Below are 20,969 nucleotides of genomic sequence, written 5' to 3' on the forward strand. Positions count from 1 at the left end.
GTATGCTGTGCAGAGATCACAGACACCATTGCTTCCTCTTCTTGTCCAGAGCCCAATGGTTAGAGAATGCTCTTACTCGTGAAGTTTAAAGAGAATCAGCCCTTTTCTTTCCCTGATGTCTCATCTTAGAAGAGAAACTTGTTGGAAGCAACAGGGGTTCTTCAGCTCCAAATTGGGATAGCAGCTTTACTTTTAAAAGCCACATATATCTGAAGGAAGGTCTACAGTGCCTGTCTGCTGCAAAAATTGTCTGTATTGTCAGGCTTCTCCTTAGCTAGCATTAAGCTAGGGCTGGAGAAACAGAAAAATCAATCTTGCAAAAGCAATGAAAGTTCAAATAATGCTTTAAATTCTGCTGTAAACCCTTCTGCCTTCCCTAATGTAATGGTAATCATGTTATTTCCCATACTGTTTATGGTTTTCATTATCAGTGGCCATTTGAGATGACTGATAAGATGTAACTTGGAGCTTCCCATAAACTGAATCTGGAAAGCATGTATGCCTTAATTAGACTGTAGAGTTTTCTGTCTAGTTGCATGAGATAGCACTGACCCTATCAAGCTTGTTACATGGACAAAACTATCACTTTCACTGGCATGGTGTGCACATTCACCAGTTTTGAATTTATAAGGGAAATTAAACCTGGTTGCACTTCCATCAAGAAGCCAGCTGGATACCACCATAAGGTCCCAGGCTTCTTTCTTACAGTATATTTTGAAGCACCTTATCTCGGTCTATCTTTTTGGAACTATTAATTCAGTATAAAATACTAAAAATTTTGGTTGGTCATAGAGACCACCAAATGAATATCTGTCCCTAAATGCTGGTGGGGAGCTCTGTTCCAGGTCTGAAGGGGGACTGGGTGTTAAGGGAGCCTCTCTTCATGGATACATGTCCTATTTGAAGTCTTTTTTGCTTTTTTTGCAAGGGATGCATTTGACATTGACAATGTTAGAAGAGAATTTACATCTGTGACTCCTCTGGAGCAGTCATGTTTCTCACTGGCTGCTTAGTCAGCTCCCACTCAGGACACAAAGCTTTCTGAATCTTCTACCTGGAGCACCTTATGAAGGGGAGCCTAAACACCCCAAATACCAAAGAACCAGACACCGTGGTGCTGTTTGTTAAAACAATGTGTGAATGATGCACTTCCCAATAATCAAGAATTAAGTGACATCAAGTTGTGCCTGTGACATTTATCTTTTCAGCAGGAGAGTGATGCATGAGTGCAAGTATTGATTTGAAGCAGTATTTTATGGTATTCTATGTCTGCTTAGGCTAGAAGTTCATACAGACATAGGAATACCAGTAATTTTCCAGTTGAGAAACATGAGATTAAACTGTTTTAATGACTTCTGGTACAGTAGCTACTAATTTAGCATGTCGTGAAATAACACTACTTGCTAAAGAAGAAGAAGAATCAGTGCAGAACAATGGTGGCTTTTATATTTAAATCTTTTTGAGTCTTTTTTTCTTGCAGGTCTTTATGTGCCATTAAAAATGGGGCTTCAAGGCACTGTGAGAAATCAGTGGCTGATGTCCCTGAGCCAAGGCAACCTCGCCTGTCAGGGATGGTTTAGGTCGTTACATAAGTGTCCCCATAAATCTCCAGTGGTGATTTTACAGCCTCTGTAAGCAATGTGTTTCACTGCTCATCTGCTCCTACCACCAGAAAGAAATTCCTTATCTGTTGCAATTTTGATCATGTTACTCTTCATTGAGCACTAGATTTATTTTTCTTTCCTCTGTATGAAATTGTAATTTTTCATGGTTTTTTCTAGACTGGATAAGCCTGGCTCTTCCACGAATTTGATCAGAAATCTGAAAGACTTCTACTACATTCATATTAGTCTGAATTGTACAATACTCAAAATCAATATAACCTTGTAAAAGATTGTTATCAAAACTGAGACTAAAAGCTACACAAGCAAGTAGAGTATTAGAAGTTGATTCATGGAGCTAAGAAAAATAACAGAGCCATCTCTCAGTTTTTATTTCACAAGCAGCTCTTCTTATGGAAAAAAAATTTTGGAGTTTTAGCTGTCTTTCCAGCCACCTAACTTTGCATCAAAAATATTTAATTTGCTTAAAAAGAACAAAGTGAAAGCTGGATTTATAAATACACTACTCTTGGTAAACCATTGTATTAGCCCCCAAGCTTCCCTAGATCAGCAGCTTCCAATAATGCAGTCTTTCTGGTAGGTTGAAATTCAATTACTTGAAAGGGACATAACAGAAAAAGGCTCCTGAAATTGTAAACCCAAAGTACTTGAAGTAATGAAAACATTGCTGTTGCTTCCTGCCTTACCAAGAACCATACTTACAGCTAATTAATTCTTACCAGTAAAGTGAGCATGTTAGGCAAAAACTTCTCCACATATAACTAAAGAGAGAAGCAGCAGATCTCCTTTGTTAACTTTGAGGGGAAAAAAAAAAATTCTGAGATTTCTTTGCTTCTAAGGAATGGAAAAAAAGTAGTGTTATGATTTGCATACCTTGTGAAGTTGGAGTTTTATAGTTGGTTTTAATTACATGTAGGTGATGACAATAGTATTTGTGGGTCTGCTTTCAAAGTGTTTTACTTCACTGGAATGCCATTTTGGTATTTTGCAACATATACCACAATAATGACCTGTCAAAATTTATCAGCAAAGGGGTTTTTGTGCTTAGGTGTAAAATTTATCATGTAGCACTAAATCCATTGTTAAAGTTCAGAAAAGGTGGAATGAACAAGACTTTTTAAACATTGTCACATTATGAACTTTCCAAGTCTCCCTCTGCAGTACCAGTTTCTAATGTGGAAGTGTTTTATGCTAATTTAAGAAAGCCCCAGAACTACTGAAGAGTTCTGACCTGTAGTAGGCAAACCTATTTCATTTATAATACATAAAAGATAAGGATTTCCTTTTGCAGAAACTCTGCTGAGTATGCAGCTGAGAACAGAATACTAGCTGATTAAGGTGTTGTTCAAAGACAAACTTAAAATTTTAAAAGTAGTTTAATTAGAGATTAAAAATTATTAGGCTGTAATGAAAAGCATAGTTATCATCCCGAATGAAAAGATTTTTAAAAATATATCAAATTAAGATGATTTCCCTCATGACAAAACCTTGAGATTCTGAAGCACAATTTCTCTTTTACTTTTTAGTTTATCATATCTTTGGTCATATAATCTGTTGCTAGCAATTGAGCAAATTGTCAAATACAAAGATGAGCCTGAGACACAGTCAGTGAAATTGAAAAGTGGATAGAGAATGGCCAATACAATAAATCTGGCAGAGATATTTCAGATATAAAGATAATACCTTTTAGTATTTTCTATCTCATGAGTACTGGATTTAATTGAGAATAACATCACTTGATACTATAAGTTATTTTCAATAACTTGGAAAACACCTTCATATTTAAGACTTAACCATTAGGGATCAAGGTGAACATTAGGGGTAAAAGCACATTTTGCAGTAAAGCACAATGGAGAAAGCTGACACCAGCTAGTAATCAGAATCAGCAAGCCAGAGAAAGAGACACCTTGGGTACCTGTGTGTCCTCAGCAAACCACAAACTTGTAAAATGCGTAAATTTATTCTTAACTAGTGTATCTTTGTAAAATTTCCCCATTTTAATAATTTCCACAGAAGTAACTTCTTGGGATTTCACTACATATGCAAGGAACAAAATGCTCACAACACATTCAAGTTTACAGTAAGTGCTAGAGAAAAACAACACTGCAATTGCAAATCCATTAGGGATTTTTTTGCCAGTTTCTAATTTGTTGCCAGAATTTGCCATTAACTCGTGTTTCATATTAATACCAAAATACAGTGACACTTCAAATACACTGGAACAATTTGTTAAAAACTGCACTTTGGGACATTTGTCAAATCTAAGGTTGAATAACTGACATTTCCCAACTTTAACCTCTAAAATACAGAAGCAAAACAAGTTTAATTCAGCGTAATTCTATATGCAAAATTCAAAAATGGCCTCTGACATTGTCTGAAATAGAAACGTTCTTTGGCACCAAGGAAGTTTTTGTTTGCTAGGAAGTTGGCTTTTCTGAGGTTAAACCTCGGTCAGCATTTTAGTCACCCCTGATGGTGGTTCAGGATAATCAGCTACTTAAGATTGATGGTTTGAACATCAGTCTTAGGCAGCAACGATCTAACATGGCCCTCCTGAGCTTTTATGTATCAAGATGTTGATATTCCACATATATAAGATATATAACACATGTATGTATATATTATACACACTACGCATATATACACACACCATGTATAAATAAATAGATATATATATAGTGCACCTATGAGGGCCAAAAATCTTTTGCAGCTATTCTTCTCAGTTAAGGTACAAGCACAATCATCAGGATTCAACAACCAAGAACTGGGTATGCCAAAACTAAAATATAGTCTGACACAATAATGGTCTTTTACTATTCTTACATTTAATAGTGCAAAAAAACCCCCGTCAGTAGTTTCCTATTTAAAATATTCCTAACTCTAAAAATATAATTTGCAACTAGATAATAAAAATAATAACTAGATAATAATTTGCAACTAGAAAATGCAGTAGCTGTTTTGCAAAAACATGAGGTAAAATACTGAGGCCAAATTATAATGTTAATACTGTTTTTGTGGAACTGAATTATAAAATCAGCAGTTGTTTATACAACTGCAAGAAAAAAGCTTTAAAAGATCTTTTGCCAGGCATATTGGCAGCATATATGAAGCAAAGATAGTAAGTCCATTTGGAGCTCAAGCTGTACAGAAGTCAATGTGTGCTAGTAATTCTCTATGGTGGCTAGTTGGATATAGCACTTTACATCTGGGACACTCGAGAAAACTTTCATCAAGGCAGCTGGAATGTTTCAGGGGAGGACTTCTGTCATATGTGGTCAGCTTCTTGTCAAATACAGCTTGCAAATCTTCTTGTGATTCCGTATGCCCAGACTCCTGGAGTTTCTGGAAAAGGAGGAGCTTCACTGTAAGACTGGGGTATGCATGCACTGATCAAACACTGTAGGAAAATATATTAAAGGCTTGACGGCACAGAAGCCTTGGGTGTGTTACAGCACTAAGGACTGTGCCCTGTTCACCAGCAACAAGTCTGAGTGGAAGCACATTGCATCTTTGTCACGGTGCAACAGACAAAACTGGGTCACACACTGTGATACAGAGTACAGAGCGTTCCCTGCTCAGCACCTGCCTGTTCTGGAGCGCCTGCTGCAGTGCTCCTGCTCCGTGCCCGCTGCAGAGCAAAGCAGTGCCTGCCTGGCTTGCACAGGGCTCTGCACCTTGGGGAAACAGACATAAAGCATGCAGGGACACTTAGCGTTTGAAACAAGTTCCCAAAGCAAGAAGATGTATGTTTATGCAAAATCCCTGACTGAATTCACCTGTGAGTTGAATATTCAGTACATACCAGGGGCTCCAGACGGGTTATTTTCTCCTTGGCCTTGCGCAGCTCCTTGAGAACATGGTTTAACTCAAGCTTCAAGTTGTGGCGATCAAGCTTCCCGTTCTCTAAGTCTGTGGTACATATCTGGATCTGGCAGCCCAACAAAGTGAAAACCTAAAGTTAGTATGAATTGTGAGGAATGTTTCCCATTTATGTATTTAAAGTCAGTTTTGCTCTGCAATAACATCTTAAAATGGGATTAAAAGGAAAATTTAAATGAAAAATTAAAAATTGCTATTACTTTCATTGCAGTGAAATTCACACATGCCCAGCTATTAAAATCTCCCTTAGAAGAGGTACAGTTTAAAGTTATTTTGATTGGAGGGTGTTTCAATTTCAAATAAAGAAAATAGAAAATATGGCAATGCAATTATTTCTATAACTATATCAAAAACATATTACAAAACTTTAATTAGGTGATTAGTTTCAGGATGTTTCCTGTGCCTTATCTGAGGCTTTACCTGTTTAATAAGTGATAGTGCAGAAAACAGCATCAGGTTTGATCATACCCTCTTATCAGTACAAGGTTACAGATTTTCCTCCTGACCCATGTCAAAATTTTTGAAAGCATCAAGAAATTATGTACAGTTGAATATTCATGTCTAGCATTACTTTATTTGATATACTAATCATTCTCAAATGTGAAGTTAGTCTAGAAAGACTTTGTGCCTAACACATTAAATATCAGCATTTTAGCACGTATTTGAGTACCTGTTGTTCCAACAAAGCTATTCTTGTGTGTTCTGCCTCCTGTCTGAGCAATGATTTACGAAGAAGCTGCACCTACAAGGCAGATGAACATTTTTAACAAACAACTTCCATACACAATTGTTAATAAGCTTAAAAAAACCTAATTTATAATGAGATGGAAGCAAACTCTTACATTCCAATGCCAACAGAAAATGTATGTCTGTTATGCAAGAATCAAACTCAATTCAAATCATTACTTCCCCAAGGAAAACCCTAGTGAAAAATTATTATTGCACTGAGAAGGGGGAATGCAGGATGATGTTATTGTTAAAAAAAGAAACCAAAAATGGAAGCCTAGTGATTGCCAGGATACTGACAAAAAATATACTCACAAAACCTATGTTTGCACTAGCATGATATGATGTTAATAAAAACAAAAAATACAATTTTTTTTTAATATAAGAACAAGTTTAAGAGAAAGTACTATATTATAATGATTAAGTAAATGCATACATTGAAATATCCTCTGCTTTCAGCATGTATCAACTTTTATGATAATGGTGTAGTTCAGCTTCAAAAAATAAAATAAAATAAAATAAAATAAACATATTTTAATCATTATTAACCAGTGAGAACCAGTCTGTCTTGAGAGAGATTAAGTGTTGTTCCGCTTTTGGCCTATTTTGGTGTCTAGTAAATTTTATTCTCATATTTCAAATATCAGTTGTATTTTAGCTGCCAGGGGACAGCAAATATTAGTGGTATTCCATAGTTAGGAGCACATGATGAAATGATTTTTTAGCTTTCTTATTCTCATTTATTATTAGTCTTAAGGATGAACTATATTAGAATCAATTCAGTATTTTCTCCCTTCTGTGTCCTTTAAGACTAGGGAAATAAATTAACAAAGAAATTTCATGTTTAAACAATTCAGTTTTAACCACAGGGAATGAGTCTAAATCTATGTGAAGAACAGTTACCAGAGAGAGATGGTCCATTCTGATTAACTATGAATTTTCATCTCTCTTGATTCTTTGCTAATGATCTCAAACTTCCAAATCCATCCACTTACCTGACATAAAAGATCTTCAGACTTCTCTTTTTCTTCTCTGAGCTGTTCTTTGAGAGTTTCATTTTCCTGTTTTAGTCTTTGTGCTTTCTCTTTCATTTTATTTTCATTTTCTTGAGTCTTCATTTCAGCCAGCCGTTGTGACTGCAATAAGGCATTTAAACTCATCATTTCCTCTTGTGTTTCTTCATATGTCTTTTTGAGTTCATTAAGTTCGGATCTCAGCTGGCTTATGGTGCGTCTTTCAGTCTCAGGATCACTCTTAGCACTTAGAAACAGCTGGTCACAGTATTCTTGCTTTTCCTCTTGTGGAAGACCTTAATGAGTCAGAAATAATTGAGTTAGTAATGTGAAAAAAAACCCCACTTAAAAATCAGAGCACTAAATCTAACAGCATTTTAAGGCTTATTAACAGAAATTGAAATAGTAGGCTCTTGCAGAGCTCAGATTAGAACCAAACTTTGGTTGAAACAGCTTTCAGTATTTATAATACATTAAGTCTCCTTACCAATATACTTACTGGAAAACACAGTTCTTCTAAGGCCTCATGCATTATACTGACACATGGGAATCTGACCCAAAGACACTGGATTCCTACTTCTATTTTTCGGCTTTTTAGCCAAGCTGCTGGCATTACTCCCTCCCCAGAGATACCTTTGGAGATGTGATAGATTCTACTTCAACCTTTTTGACTAAAGCCAGACCTTCTGCTGTCTTTTGCAGACCATCTTTTAGTATGCCATAATTTACTTCTAAATAGTCAATAGAAAGGACAAGGACAGTTCTTTTGATTAAAACTGCTTGCTTCTTGGGTAGCAACTATTACTTAAAACAGGGTTAGAAAATTTCTGCTTGTTGACCTGAAAAAAGTTTAATAAGTAGGAAAAAATTAAGAGGCAGACTGCAAAAATTCAGGAGCAATACAAAATATATGTAGAAGCAGAATGAGGGATGCAGAATTTCATGGGCTTTGCTGATTTTTGGCACTGTAAGTTTTATGACTACTGTTCCTATTGAAGACTTACCCTAATTATTCAAACTGTAATTTACTAGGGAGAGTTTCCTGTTTGAATGTTCTCCCTTCCCTCAGCTATGAACTAAGCCCTATCTTCTCATTAGCAAAACTCCTTTATTGGGCAGTGACATCCTCAGAGAAAGGCCGAGTTTTTCCACAGAAAAAAATTTCATATATATACTTTCAACTTGTATAGCTAGGTTCTTAGAAACTTGAATTTCTGCTACTGCCTGGCTGCTTGAAGAGAGGAACTTTCTTACACCCTGACTTCAAGTCTCCTGGCTGCTCTTGTGGCAAAGCTTTGACTGCACTAACTCTGTGGAACATTTTCTGGTGAGCTGAGTCTGCTTCCCTCTAAAAATACTGTTCATAGATTTCTAAACAGCACCAAAACAAGCTTGTGATGATATTTCACTGTTTTCCAGAAAGAGTCAAACAGCAATACAGAAACCAAGCCACTGCCCATGAATTACTAATGGTAAGTCTGTGGGCATGCTCTTACTCCACACAATGTTCGTTCTGTTTATTGAATTTACCTTGCAGGTCAGTTACAGCATGTATGAAATCAATAATTTGGTAATAAGGAAAGCAAGTCAATGCCTTCTGGTTCTTCTGCTTAATATGATTTTTAATTTTTTTAATACTGAGAGGGTGTGCCTTATTGAGGAACTACACAGCGAGGAAGTGAGCTGAAGGTGGCCAGATCCTTATTGTGAAACACTGCTTTGGAGAGGTGCCAAAACCTATCACAGGTTTTCTCGCCCTGTTAATAACTGTTCAGCTGAGTAAAGAGCATGGCAATCTTGAGCCATTTTTATAATATTTATTTTGAAAAAAGTAAATTTAAAAAAATCTGATCCACACCTAGCTAATAAATCCTTAATGCTTCCATTGTGTCTACTGAAAGTGTACTTTGAAGGATGGGAGATGTACATATCTTTGTCTCAACACTTTCCACAGAGAGGTTGCTAATAGAGTGTCAAGGCTGTTAAAACCATCTTTGAAGTGGATAAGAACAGGAAGTACTCTTGGTCAAGTAACATAGCTAGATAACAGGAAGCAGAGGAATATTATTTAAGCAAGTTTTACCCATTAAGCAGCCAAAGCATTGAGAACAAAGTCTTGATTTTAAGTGTGCTAGAATTTGTTTTCAGAAAAATTAATTCCATAGATAATTATGGTTTGGGTCACTTGTGGGAGCAAAAATGAAGTTGATACCTTCTGAATTTGATTTAGATTCTTGCTGGCTAACTATTTCTGCCTTCTGTTCAAGTTCAAAGATCCTTCCAAGCAGTCCCCTGACATATGCTTCCCGTTGCTGGTCATACAGTAGCCACTGCTGATTTTTCTCAAGAGCCTTGAGAAACATAAGAACAACAAAAAAGTCTCTGGTAATTAATCAGCTTTTAAAAGTATTTGTCCTATGTCTTCAAAATATTAGAAGTTATTAAAGATAAGCTAGATAAGTCTGCTGCAAATGGTAGTAATCTATACGAAAAATAAATAAATCCATCTTCATTTGGAAAGTTAATTCAGGATGCTGAGCATAAGTTAAAACTGCAGCAATGGGAAAATTACTTAAAAGAACAAAGGCTTTCATGAGTCATGCCTAGATTATGAAGAATTAACTTTTCAATCTCTAATATAAAATAACAGACCTTGAAAATGGAATAAAATAAAACTGTATCTTTGCAATTTAATTTGTAAGAACAAGGACATGGATTTTTTAGCTGCTTGGCTCGTTGACTTATTCAGGACCTCAGGAGGTTTCTAATCCAACCTCATGCTATCCCAGGCAGTGTCAGTTCCTAGAGGCTTCTGAGTTGTCAGCAATCACTTTGTTCTGATGTTCTAAGCAAGGTCTTTCAAAGATGATGGAAATCTTAATTTTTTCTTTTGCAAGTTTTTTGGTTTTTAAATTTAAATTATTGCCTCGTCACAAAATCATTTTAGGGATTATATTTTAGAGAGAAACATACCCTCTGAGGTCCCATACTACCCCAAAATGTACATGATGATAATTTACATTCTTCTGCATCTCAATACAGATGGTATGTACTTGAAATTTACAGGAAACTTACATCTTTCAATTGTCTTTCAACTTCAGTGCTGTTTGTTGCAGCTTCCTGTGGACAAAGAACAACTTGTTAGTGTTGTTTAAAACAGATGTCTGAAATAGCAAAGCTACTCCTGTACAGCTATTAACCTCACATAAATAGCATAAGAATATTTTAAAAATTAAATCAGAAGCATTTAAAAATTAAAACAGATGTGCTTTTTGTGTTTAAAGATCTTTATAGTTGGTTGCTGGGTTTTTTTTGAAGGATCCAAGTTATGTAGAAAGCCATTTCAGATATTTAAAATAGACTCTTCTGCAAAATATGGGACAAAGATTTACATGCAATTTATTCCATAAGTCTGCAATTCATAGTTACATTAAAACATTTCCTAAGGAAACAATAATGTATTCTCTGCTGAACTGCTGTCTTGGAAGTCCTGAAGGGTGTTCCACAAAGAGATTTTGAAAAATAAAGATATTTAAGGGTATTATTTAAATATACAAGAAGAGGTAAATGTTTTTTTCTATTTCTGTATCCTCATACATTTGACAATGACTCATACAGGAGAAGATGGGGGAAGGCAGAGACTTCCAGGCTTCCCTGGGATAACAGGAAGACTGTGAACATCTGTGAAATCGTGCAGGCCTGTCTGCAAGCACAAGGACAAAGTGCCTGATTTTCTGAGCCTGATCCCCAGCCCAGTGAGTATGACTTATGTACATGTAGAGTAGGAGACTTCTTGAGAACCATCTAAAACTGGAGAGCAGTTACACAGTCATGTTTCTCCCACTCTGACATGTAACTTCTCTGCAGGATACAAAGTGGTTATGAAATTGTGTAGGTATAAGTAAGAGGGAACTCCAGTGAGGAAAAAAAAAAGTACATTACTACCCAAATCCAAACTACATTTTTTCCATGGATCTTGGAATGTGATTTACAATATAATTTATACCTGAAAAATACAGAACTTTGAATGTAATTATTAAACTTAAACACTTCCTAATAAAAATTTGATTTAGAGATGCCGAGCTTGTTTCTATGAACATCAGAGTCCTGCCTCAGTAAAAACTTCCTCAAAATTGTGTCATAAAACTGTTGTTTCCATTTCAGAGCTAGTATGCCACCTAGCAGTTTCAAGCAGCATTGCTAGACTTGTTTTCAAGTTCTGCAAAACATCCAGTAAAACATCATTGTCCTCTGCTGATAAATCAGTAAAAACTTTAAAAGAAAACTATGGTTTTAAAGTAATACATATTTTGGTGGTTTATTGACAAAAATATTATGAAAACCTGTAGACTTCATACACATTTTAACACTGCAAATGAAGTTCAAAGTGTCTTAAAATTTAAAATAAATACGTTGCATTTAAAGTGGTATTTCTCAATAAACTGCATTATAGGAAGTACTATATATACACGTGTTACCATTCAAAAAAAGTCGATGAAGATATTCTCTTATGTGTTTGGCTATAGCAGAATTTCTAGAAATTGCTCAACTTCCGTGTAGAGTGGAGGGAACCAGCACCATCTGCAGGTCAAAAACTGGAAAAGAAAGACTTACAGCTGCCTATTTTTAGGCACCTGTACTTAAACAACTTCCCTGTGCCCCTCATAGAGTTACTATTGCATTTTCCAAAGAACATTAGAATGGGGCAGGAGTGGAAAAACAACTGTAGAATCCGAAATCAACTTGTAAACCCTGCCAGGGGTTGGCACCATACCTATTGACCACTTCACATGAGAGGAGAAACTCATTATTCCTGTCCTATCCTGTGACACATTGAAGAATTTACCATGTGTCATGCAAAATAAAGACAATTAGTTTTAACAACTGAGGCACATATGAGGATTTGAAAGAGCAGAGAGAAGATATTCTCGTGACTGAAGCTGAATTAGGTGAGGAGCCTAGCTTGTCTTTATTAGTGCCCCATGTCTCTTATCACTGCTGCCTTCTCACTCTGTCTAATCACTGAGCACACAAATCTGAGAAGGGCACAGTGCCTGCCTAAGCAACAGTGGATCATCCCAGTAGTATCACAGGTCACACGACCTGTGTGTGACCTTGAACTTGGGACCTTGCAATACAGCAGGAGAGAATTCCCTCCCCAGCTATGCTGTCTGAAGTGTGCTCTCTGACTGCTCCTCATTTAGAGTTCAATCTGGGTACCATCTCTCTTCATACAAGAATATTTCAGCATGCAATACAGCTTGTATGAAAATTACAAAAGCACCCTATTTTATAACAGGTATTGGTGCTTAGTGGGCACAAATTCTAATTTGCAATTGCAATATTTCTTCAGTGCTTACCTGAGAAGTACTACTGGCTTCGTTCTCAAGATCAGAGCATTTTGCCATGACTGCAGATAAATTACATTTTAACCTATTAATTTCTTCTGATAGAGAACAAAGTAACTGTTCTCTTTTTTCTGCTTCCTTTGTTTTTTCCTCCAGTTGATTTTGTAGTAAGGACACTTCACTAGTCTTGGTTTTGGACCTAAGCTTGTCTTTTAGGTTTTGGATTTCTCTGTCCTTCTCTCCAAGAAGATGGTTGTATTTTTCTTTTTCTTTCTCAAGCAAAAGCATTTTCTAAATGAAACAGAATAAAAAAAGAGTAAGTGTTAGTCTATGCATCAATTGCATTAGCAAGTACTTTGAGATTAAATGAGCAGCAGGGTCTAGTGGAAGGTGTTAGAACTAGGTGATCTTTAAGGTCTCTTCCTACCCAAACCATTCTATGACCTTATGATTCTATGATAAGAATATCTCACTTTCAAAGTTCTCTCTTAGCCTTTAATTAGCTGAGAAAATTACTTTTAACTCAAAGAAGACAATACTGGAGCGATCATCTGAAATATATCAAGTGATAGTAAAACCAGTCTGAAATAGACAAAACAAGGAGAGAATGCAAAGAACCAAGTTTCACAGGCTTGGTAGGTACTCAGTTTTGAATAAAGATTACTACAGTATATGACCCTAAAACAAAAGCAGTACAAGAACTCCAAAACACTTCCAGCAAAGAGGAAGTGTTTGCTTGGAACTTGGTTGCTTTTGGGAAGCAGCAGAGCCTTCTTGCAGTGAGTTACAGAAGAGTTATAATAAAGCATTCAGGAGAAGGATCCTGTTTTCCATGTTAACTAGCCCTGTGGTTTGTGTTTTAGTAGATATCTTCAACATGCACTCTTTTTCCAGTAGGCCTCCAGCACAGGTATTCATTACACACAATTAGTACGGCATTAAAGATGCCATGGGGCTCTGCATGAGCTTAAGAAGTGATAGCATTTAATTTTGCTGAGAAAGGCTGATGTTGAAATCCTGCATGTTGACATCAAGTCATTAGAAAGAGAAACTGAAAGCAAGTGATTTTGAGAGAGCCTCAATTAGGGAGTGGTGGAACACCACTGCTCACTAAAATCAAAATAGTGACACCAAAGAGTATCCGGTGTATCTAACATGATGGTGATTTTGCACCTGTTTTTCCTAGTTTATAGGAAACCAGTATTAAATAACCAACACTGAGCCAACAGACACAGCAAGTGCACTAAGGAATCTAGCCAGAACTGTGCATGAGCTACGCCCAGCCACAGCTCATCCTTGGCTTAGGACTTCTAAACTGATGTTGTGGCACAGAAACATGACAAGCCCTTTCATTAAAAAAAGTGGCCTAGAAATATTAGTATGCCTAGTCCACATGAGCTGTATCCTTTTCTAGAGTCCATCTAAAGTTTCCCCGTCCTTCTGGGAAGCCCTGACAGGCTGTGACTAGGTCACCTATTAAGTTTTGAACTTCTCTCTCTGCAACCACAGGTTTACCTGTAGTGGAACAGTCATATAGACACACAGATGCTTCAATACCTTGCAGTGTCTTAGTTTCTGCTCTTTAGATGCAATGGAAGAATAATGTAACGACCCAATTACAGTTTAATTTACCTATAGCTGAGTGGGAGCTTGACAATTCAGTTTAAACAAACACTCTGCACTTTTTGGCATGTTCTTAATCAAATGTTTTGAAACGTTAAGCTCTTTGCAGGAAGCGCTTAAAAGACTCCTCTGAGACATGTTCTAGACACACGAGGACAGGTCTTAATGGACTAACTAGCAACTCTGGCCTCAAGTCTTTGTATTTACCAGCCTTGTCAGATGAGTGTGATTTTATTAGCTCGGCTGTCATTGAAAAATACCTGAGAATAAAAGAGTGAAACTAAAAGTTTGTCTGGACTGTCTAACACTATTAAACCAGTTGTGACATCAAAAGTTTTGAGAGGAAAGGTGGGGCTCCTGCTCCCGAGGCCGAGTGCCGTATCCGTGGGACACGGCCCGCGCTGGCTCGGGGAGAGCCCGGCTCACCTGGAGGAGCTCGCTCCTCTCCGGGTCCGTCATTTTGCCTTTGCCTGTGGCCCCTTCCTCCATGGATTTCCGCGGGGCAGCGCTCTCCCGCTTACCCTTCTCGAGCCCGCCGTCAGCTCTGGAGCTGCCCAACTTCAGGCCCCCCTTGCCAATAATTCGATCTATGGCGGTCTTGGCATTCATCTTTAGGCGCCTGTAGAAACCGAACGAGGCGCTACGGAAAAGCTATCCCTTCTAGCGGGCAGGACAAGGCTTCCGACAGCCGGAGGCGAGCGCAGGCGGCGCGGGCCTTCCCGGCTCCCGCGGGGCTCAGAGGGGCCGCGAGGGCCGCAAGTCAGGGCGCGGGGACACGGCCCGGTGCGGGGACACGGCCCGGCGGCGGCTCCGTTCGGCCCCGGCCCGTGCCGCTTCCGGGAGTTTGAATCCCGCGGCTCCGAGCCGTCACTTCCGGGCTTTCCGGATGGTGCCCGCGGGCGGCGGCGGCAGGGGCGGTGTCCCCTCGTGTCACCGCCCCCTCATGTCACCGCCCGGGCGGTGCCGTCCCTACTCGGGGCTACCGGCTAGGCTGCGGCGGTGCTTGGCGGGCAGCGGGTCGCCGTGGTGCTCGGGTTGAGCCTGCCGGGCCCGCTCAGTGCTGTCTCTTACGTGTCTGTGTCCTCGTTCCTCCCTAACACGTGGGGTTTTTCTTCTCCAGAAATTCTCTCCGTCTACTCCAAATCTAATAATTTTAGAAATTACAAAGTAAGCTAGGATAGATCTCGTGTGACCGTGTAAGAACTAGGCTGAACTGCGCTCACTTGTGACTCCTTTTGCTCCCTCTTGCTGGCTTCCCCTCCCCTCTCCTTGGGGACGCGGGGACACGTGTGGCAGTGGCAGCGGGAACCTCTCGGTTTTTTACCTCTGCTCACAGCTGAGAAAAACTAACGAGGAGCACGGGGGAGCTCCGAGCTCTTGTGCTTGTCGTGTAAATGTTACCTAGGTCATGTTACCGCAGTATTTGTGCAGGTGTTTAAGACAAAACATTCATACGCCTCCAAACTGTACAGAGAGTCTTGCCACTTTTAATTTCTTTTTTTTTTCTTTTTGCACGCATTTCCTTAATACTTTTAAATTTTTAGTTATGGATACATGTTTCAATAATGCTACTATAAATCTACTATACCCAGGATGTTCCACGAGGAAGCTGCAGTGTCGTTCCAGAATACAACAGGAGGGGGAGGACTTGCACTGTTTTTTGGGATCATCGCCTGTGTCTGACTAGGCTGCCACGGAGACAAACCAGACACACTTGCCAACAATGAAGTTCTAAAAATTAGGAAGGAAAAATATAAGCCATTGTGGAATTTCATACCTCGGTATACGGAGAGGCAGATGCGGTTTAGATCGAGTTCTAAAGTCGTGCTTCATGTTCGTGTTGCTTAACAGTTATTCTAGCCTTGGTTTCTGACGAGAGATTTATCACGCAGTTTAAGAATAAAAGCAGCAACAAGAAAGTTTTTGCAGGATTAAACAGGATCCCGTTGCAGGATTTCACTAGCGAGAGCTCTTTCTGTGCAGCAAGACAGAACCTGGTGTCAATTTACAGCACTGTTTTTTTTCCAGAGCTTTGAGCAGCTAGTCCGTCATAGATCCACCCATAGACCTCCTTTGCTGTAAACCAGTAATTCCCTGCCTCCTCTTCCTGCTAGTATTTCAGTCCAGAAGTTAAGGACTGCGAAACTGAAGATTTAATTCCTTCCGTAGTAGTCAACATTTAGGGAAGAGAGAAACAATGCTTCGGGTGATTGTGGAATCTGCTACCAATATCCCTAAAACCAAGTTTGGGAAACCAGATCCTATCGTTTCTGTTATTTTTAAAGGTAAGCAAAACTGTCATAAATGTAGCCGGGGAAGAAGTTTTGTAAAATCTAGTGCCCTTTGTAAGTATCTGAAAATCTGGGAAATCATGTTTTCCTGAAATTACATCTGATGTAATTTTAGGGAAGACTTTTTAATTAGAGACAGGAGTTACCTGAATGAAGTTTGAACTGGGTGGAGCGCATTGGTCTGTTCTGAGGAGCTGCGCTTCTGTTTCAGGATCCACATCTTACACGTTTTTCCAAAGGATTAACCTGTTGCTTTAAAAACAAATATAATTCCATGAATGAACCCACTTTTAATTCTGATATTGAAGATTACCTTGTTTTCCATCTGAAAAATCATTCCTGTCTCGATTACTTTGAACAGGCACTGCTCACTGTCACTCACACACAATAAAAATGTGATTTATTGTCGTTACAAGTAGCACACTGAAAAACAGTTGTACTGTTTCGGAAGGTGTTTGATTTTGTTCTAGTTTGGTTTGGGGTTTTTTTGGTTGTTGTTGTTTTTTGGGGTTTTTTTTCACAAACAGAATTGCACATCAAAATTTTGCCTGTTGAGATTATATAATTACAAGATTTTGGAAGGAAACTGTATTTTTCACTTTCATTGCTCATCAGTTATATATAGCAGCAGGAGAAGATTGTGATAAAGCATTTATATGTAAAGCTAAGTATGTTTTAGGTATACTTTACTTGTTGCCAACATTACCTCACTTGGCTAGACTAGAGGAACTTGATTTCTAGTATTGATTTATTTTTAAGGTGCCAAAACCTTTAAGCAATTTTGGATCATGTAATAGATCAAACCAAACTGTGACAAAAAGGCATCTTATCTTCTGGTGACCTGGTTTCCTAACTGTGCACTGAAATCCAAATGGTATTTTAAAGTATGAAAAATCCTTGCAGGAGTTTGTCACCTTTAGAAACCAAATCTGAAATCAGGACAGCAGTAGGTTGAAAAAGGAGGCACTGCACATGCAGAATCTTAACTTTCAAAGTAGCAAGTTTTCAGATAAATTTATTTCAGCGTCAGAAAGATGTGAAATCCTTCCATTTCTTTTCCTTTAGTTTCCTCCTTTTTTCACGGTTTGTCTTTTTTTTTTTTTAACCACCCTGTGTTAGAACAAGTGGTAGAGCCTGTCTCAGTAGCTTTTGGAACTTCATAATTCTTAAAATATGATTTTACTTGCCCTGCAAAAGTGAATATACTGTCATTTCTCTGGTTTGTTTCACATTCTACTACTTCTTAAGTATCCATTTTCTCTTTCCAGTTCCTTGTCTCTCTTTCCTTTCCAGTTTTGCCTTTCTATGTTGCCTCTGTTCCTGCAGTTTTCAGACTCCAGAGCTGGTTTATACCTTCTTTTCTTTATGCTTAAGTGTCTGTTTCATCCCCTCCTTGTAAACTTTTCTTCTGTGTACTCTAATGCAGTTCACTTTTACCTAGTAAATAGAAGTTACAGATTTTTTTTCTTCTTTGCTTGATTTCAGTCCTTCAGTTATCCAAACAAAAGAATTGGACAGCAGACATTAAAGGAATGAATTTGTATTTATCCTTTATGTACTAGAATTGGGATTTTTAATGTTCCTGAACATGCTTAACCAGTGTCAGCTTCATAATCATGACAGGTTTTTAGTGGGATATTTAATTTCTTATATCCTGCCACTTCTATTTATGTGATTTTACTACATACCAATAGTCTGATTTTTTGCTTCCTGTCCAGAGTGATTCAAGTGAGACAGAAAATACCAGGCTTTTACCAGCTATTAAGCAGCTCTGATTTCATTTGTAAGTGCCTGGTTACCAAGTGCAAGGACAGAGTCATACCTGAAATATGTTTGACTTCTAGCTGTTTATGTTTATAGATTTTTTTATATATACTGCTGGTTCCTCCCTCACCCTGTTAATGTGTAGAGATAGGAAACCAGTCTTATTTTGGGAAGAATATGTCAAAGGGCTTTAATCTTTAACTTTAGTCCCTACCCTGTGTAAATCCTGGGGGACATAAAAAGCACATTTGGGAGTGCATGTTCTAGACTGGGAAAAACTTAAGCATTTGCAGGACCATGGCCATGGCCCTGCAGCTCATTTTCATGTTCTTGTTTGACTCTGGAGTATTCTTGGTGAAGTCTTAGTGAACAGCACTCATTTGACAGAAAATTGCTGTAGAAGTTGGAATTTCATTAGAACAGTATTTGGTCAAATTTTGATTTACAGGGCCTTTGCTGATGTCAGGTTCAGTAAATTTAGGCCTCCCATGGAAACACAGTCTTTCAGTCTCAGACCTTTACAGCCATGCTGTGAAGAAAAAACTCATGATCCTGCACCTGTTAGTATGAAAAAACTGCAAATGTTTTATATGTTAAGACATGGAAGTTAATAAGGTTTCATCTCTGAATAGAATCGATTTAATCCAATTTTTTTAAACTAAGCTGGTTACAGACTAGGCAGTTAATATAATTGTTACATTGATATATATTAGCTGCAGATTAGGAGGAAATAGGCAGAATAGGCAGCTGTTTCAGTTCTGATATACCAGAGGAGTTTTGTGCAAGCATTCCCCCTTTTTTTTTTAACACATTTATGTCCAGTCCAATGTGATGGAACTTTTATTTACTTTAAGAAAAGCTCACAGTTCAAAGAGAACTACATCCTGAGAGTAAACGAATATTGCTATCTGGAACTGGGTGCTGTTCTTGCAGAATTCTGAGTTTTTCACTCAACATGAGACAATTCATTGGGCAAATTACCATAAAAAACTGTTGCAATTTGCTAAACTGGCACTAAGTGATAATGATTAAATCAGTACAATTGTTTTGGTTTGTTAGATTCTCGTCTCAATGTGTAAAACGGATTCAATTGCTTGTATGTGCAGTCAATGCTAGGATATTTAGTGCTTTGATCATTTATTTTGGCTGCCTCATTCCACTTTATGCAGTAAAAACTGAGGTGAAATGGCATTTAATTTGATTAATCCAACTTGATTCCATTTGTGCCTAATCTAAGCTTTTCAACAGGCCTGCAATAGTTCAAAGCTATTTTAGTTTATATTTCAGTGTGTGGATGAAAATAGTTTAATAGGAAATAGTTAAACTGGATCTAATTTTTCTGTTTTGCAGAGAGTTAAATGATCTAAATTTAATTTCAGAGTTTTGGAGGTCTGCCCATTTGATCCTGCAGTTGCTGCCATAATGCAATCTTAATTCTCCTTTGACAAAAGTTTTGTGGGATACTTAGTTAACTGAAATGTGATACTGTCTTTAGTCTTAGACTTAGGACTGTTGTAAAAGATAATGTTTGCTTCTGCTATTCCCCATCTGCTCATGTTGATTAAAATTGCTAGTTAGAAAAAAAAATTAAGATGGAAACATTAAGTGTTTTGCTATACTGTAATATTTTTAATGATGAACAGTTATTGTTTAAACAGCTCATCTTAATTTTTTTTGGACACTGAGCAATTAAATTCTTATTACAGTAATTTCCACCTGAGAATATTAACTGGCATGTTATAATATAAGGTAGTATGGTGCCTCCATCAAGATAAAGCAAACAGTGATTTCTTCGACAGTACCACAGTTACTGTAGTTAGTTTTTAAAGAAACAAGTATAGAATGTTTTATCTGTATCCATTAGAATTTCTTTTTTCATGGTAGGGTCACACAAAAAATGGTGACTGGCCCTATTGCACAATTTATCCTGATGTGGTTTAGTCTTAGTTGCTATAGCTGCAATCATTACCAGCAGACGAAAACAGCCTGAGGAGCTGAAACTTTTGTGAGCTCCTGGAATAACTGAGCAATCCACCTCACCCCGCTTGGCAACGGGGGTGTTTGATTGGAAGAAGAAAGAGCTTTGCCAAGAGCTTAAAAACAAACATCACCACCACCCACTGCATTAAAATACTGATAAAAGTGTAATAAAAAGGAAGTCAGTAAAGAGACAGGAATATATGCAAAGTATTTCCTTGAGGAATGGGAGTGTTGTACTCTGACTGACTAAATCTGCAAATAAAACCCAAAGTAAGCTGTGCTTCCCAGTGTTTTTTCATCCAGCTTTCACACAGATGCATAACAGAAAAAGGGTTTTTTTTTCAATGTAATTTAGAATATGCATGTTGGTGGAGACATAAATCTTGCTTTTGTGAGATGGATAATTCAGAATGGAAAATTTAGCACCTTGTTAAGAGTTGTTCTGACTGTTGCTCAAGCCAGGACTCACCTTACAGTTACATTTTAGCTTAGGCAAGGATCATAGGACTTTTATCCATTAGTTCCATCAGAATCAGGTCTGTAATTTACTATCCTTTTTACAAACAGCTGAAACTGTTCCTTTTTTTCACTGCCAGTGAAAACATCTTTTAATCTCCCATCTTCCAGAGGGACTTGGAATATCAGTGCCCAACCCCAGTTATTCTGGGATACCCAGTTTTGAAAATGCTTTTTCTCCTATTAGATAGCATAAAGTTGAATTTC

The 20,969-nt window shown here is 37.8% G+C and overlaps 2 protein-coding genes across 9 annotated transcripts in view; one reads left to right on the forward strand and one right to left on the reverse strand.

Annotated features, from left to right (window-relative positions):
* Positions 1 to 2,979: 2,979 nt before the first annotated feature.
* On the reverse strand, positions 2,980 to 15,023 carry CEP55 (centrosomal protein 55). Its single transcript, XM_059851631.1, has 8 exons — positions 14,638 to 15,023; positions 12,601 to 12,879; positions 10,316 to 10,360; positions 9,453 to 9,591; positions 7,223 to 7,536; positions 6,172 to 6,243; positions 5,425 to 5,550; positions 2,980 to 4,964 (listed from the first exon to the last, which is right to left on the reverse strand). The coding sequence occupies exons 1-8, from the start codon at positions 14,818 to 14,820 to the stop codon at positions 4,758 to 4,760; spliced, it is 1,365 nt and encodes a 454-aa protein (XP_059707614.1). The 5' UTR covers positions 14,821 to 15,023; the 3' UTR covers positions 2,980 to 4,757.
* Positions 15,024 to 16,248: 1,225 nt separating this feature from the next.
* The window catches only part of MYOF (myoferlin), a 65,147-nt gene continuing 60,426 nt past the window's right edge, over positions 16,249 to 20,969 (forward strand). For 7 of the 8 annotated variants that reach the window (XR_009487207.1, XM_059851634.1, XM_059851637.1 and 4 more), the window contains exon 1: positions 16,250 to 16,496. Coding sequence is in view for 6 of the 8 variants with exons in the window: in XM_059851634.1 (XP_059707617.1) it covers positions 16,409 to 16,496 (88 nt within the window). In the remaining 2 variants the exon portion in view is untranslated. Of the gene's footprint in view, positions 16,497 to 20,969 lie in introns of all 8 variants that reach the window. The other variant, XR_009487208.1, reaches the window with a different exon arrangement.

Source organism: Haemorhous mexicanus, chromosome 7 (assembly GCF_027477595.1).
Source record: "Haemorhous mexicanus isolate bHaeMex1 chromosome 7, bHaeMex1.pri, whole genome shotgun sequence".
NCBI lineage: Eukaryota > Metazoa > Chordata > Aves > Passeriformes > Fringillidae > Haemorhous > Haemorhous mexicanus.

Coding starts and splice junctions, on each gene's coding strand:
- CEP55 (XM_059851631.1), bottom strand. CDS start 14,820: ATGAATGCCAAGACCGCCATAGATCGAATTATTGGCAAGGGGGGCCTG. Junction 12,880..14,637: donor AGAGGAGCGAGCTCCTCCAG/GTGAGCCGGGCT, acceptor TGTTTCATTTAG/AAAATGCTTTTGCTTGAGAA. Junction 7,537..9,452: donor ATCTAAATCAAATTCAGAAG/GTATCAACTTCA, acceptor TGACTCATTAAG/GTCTTCCACAAGAGGAAAAG.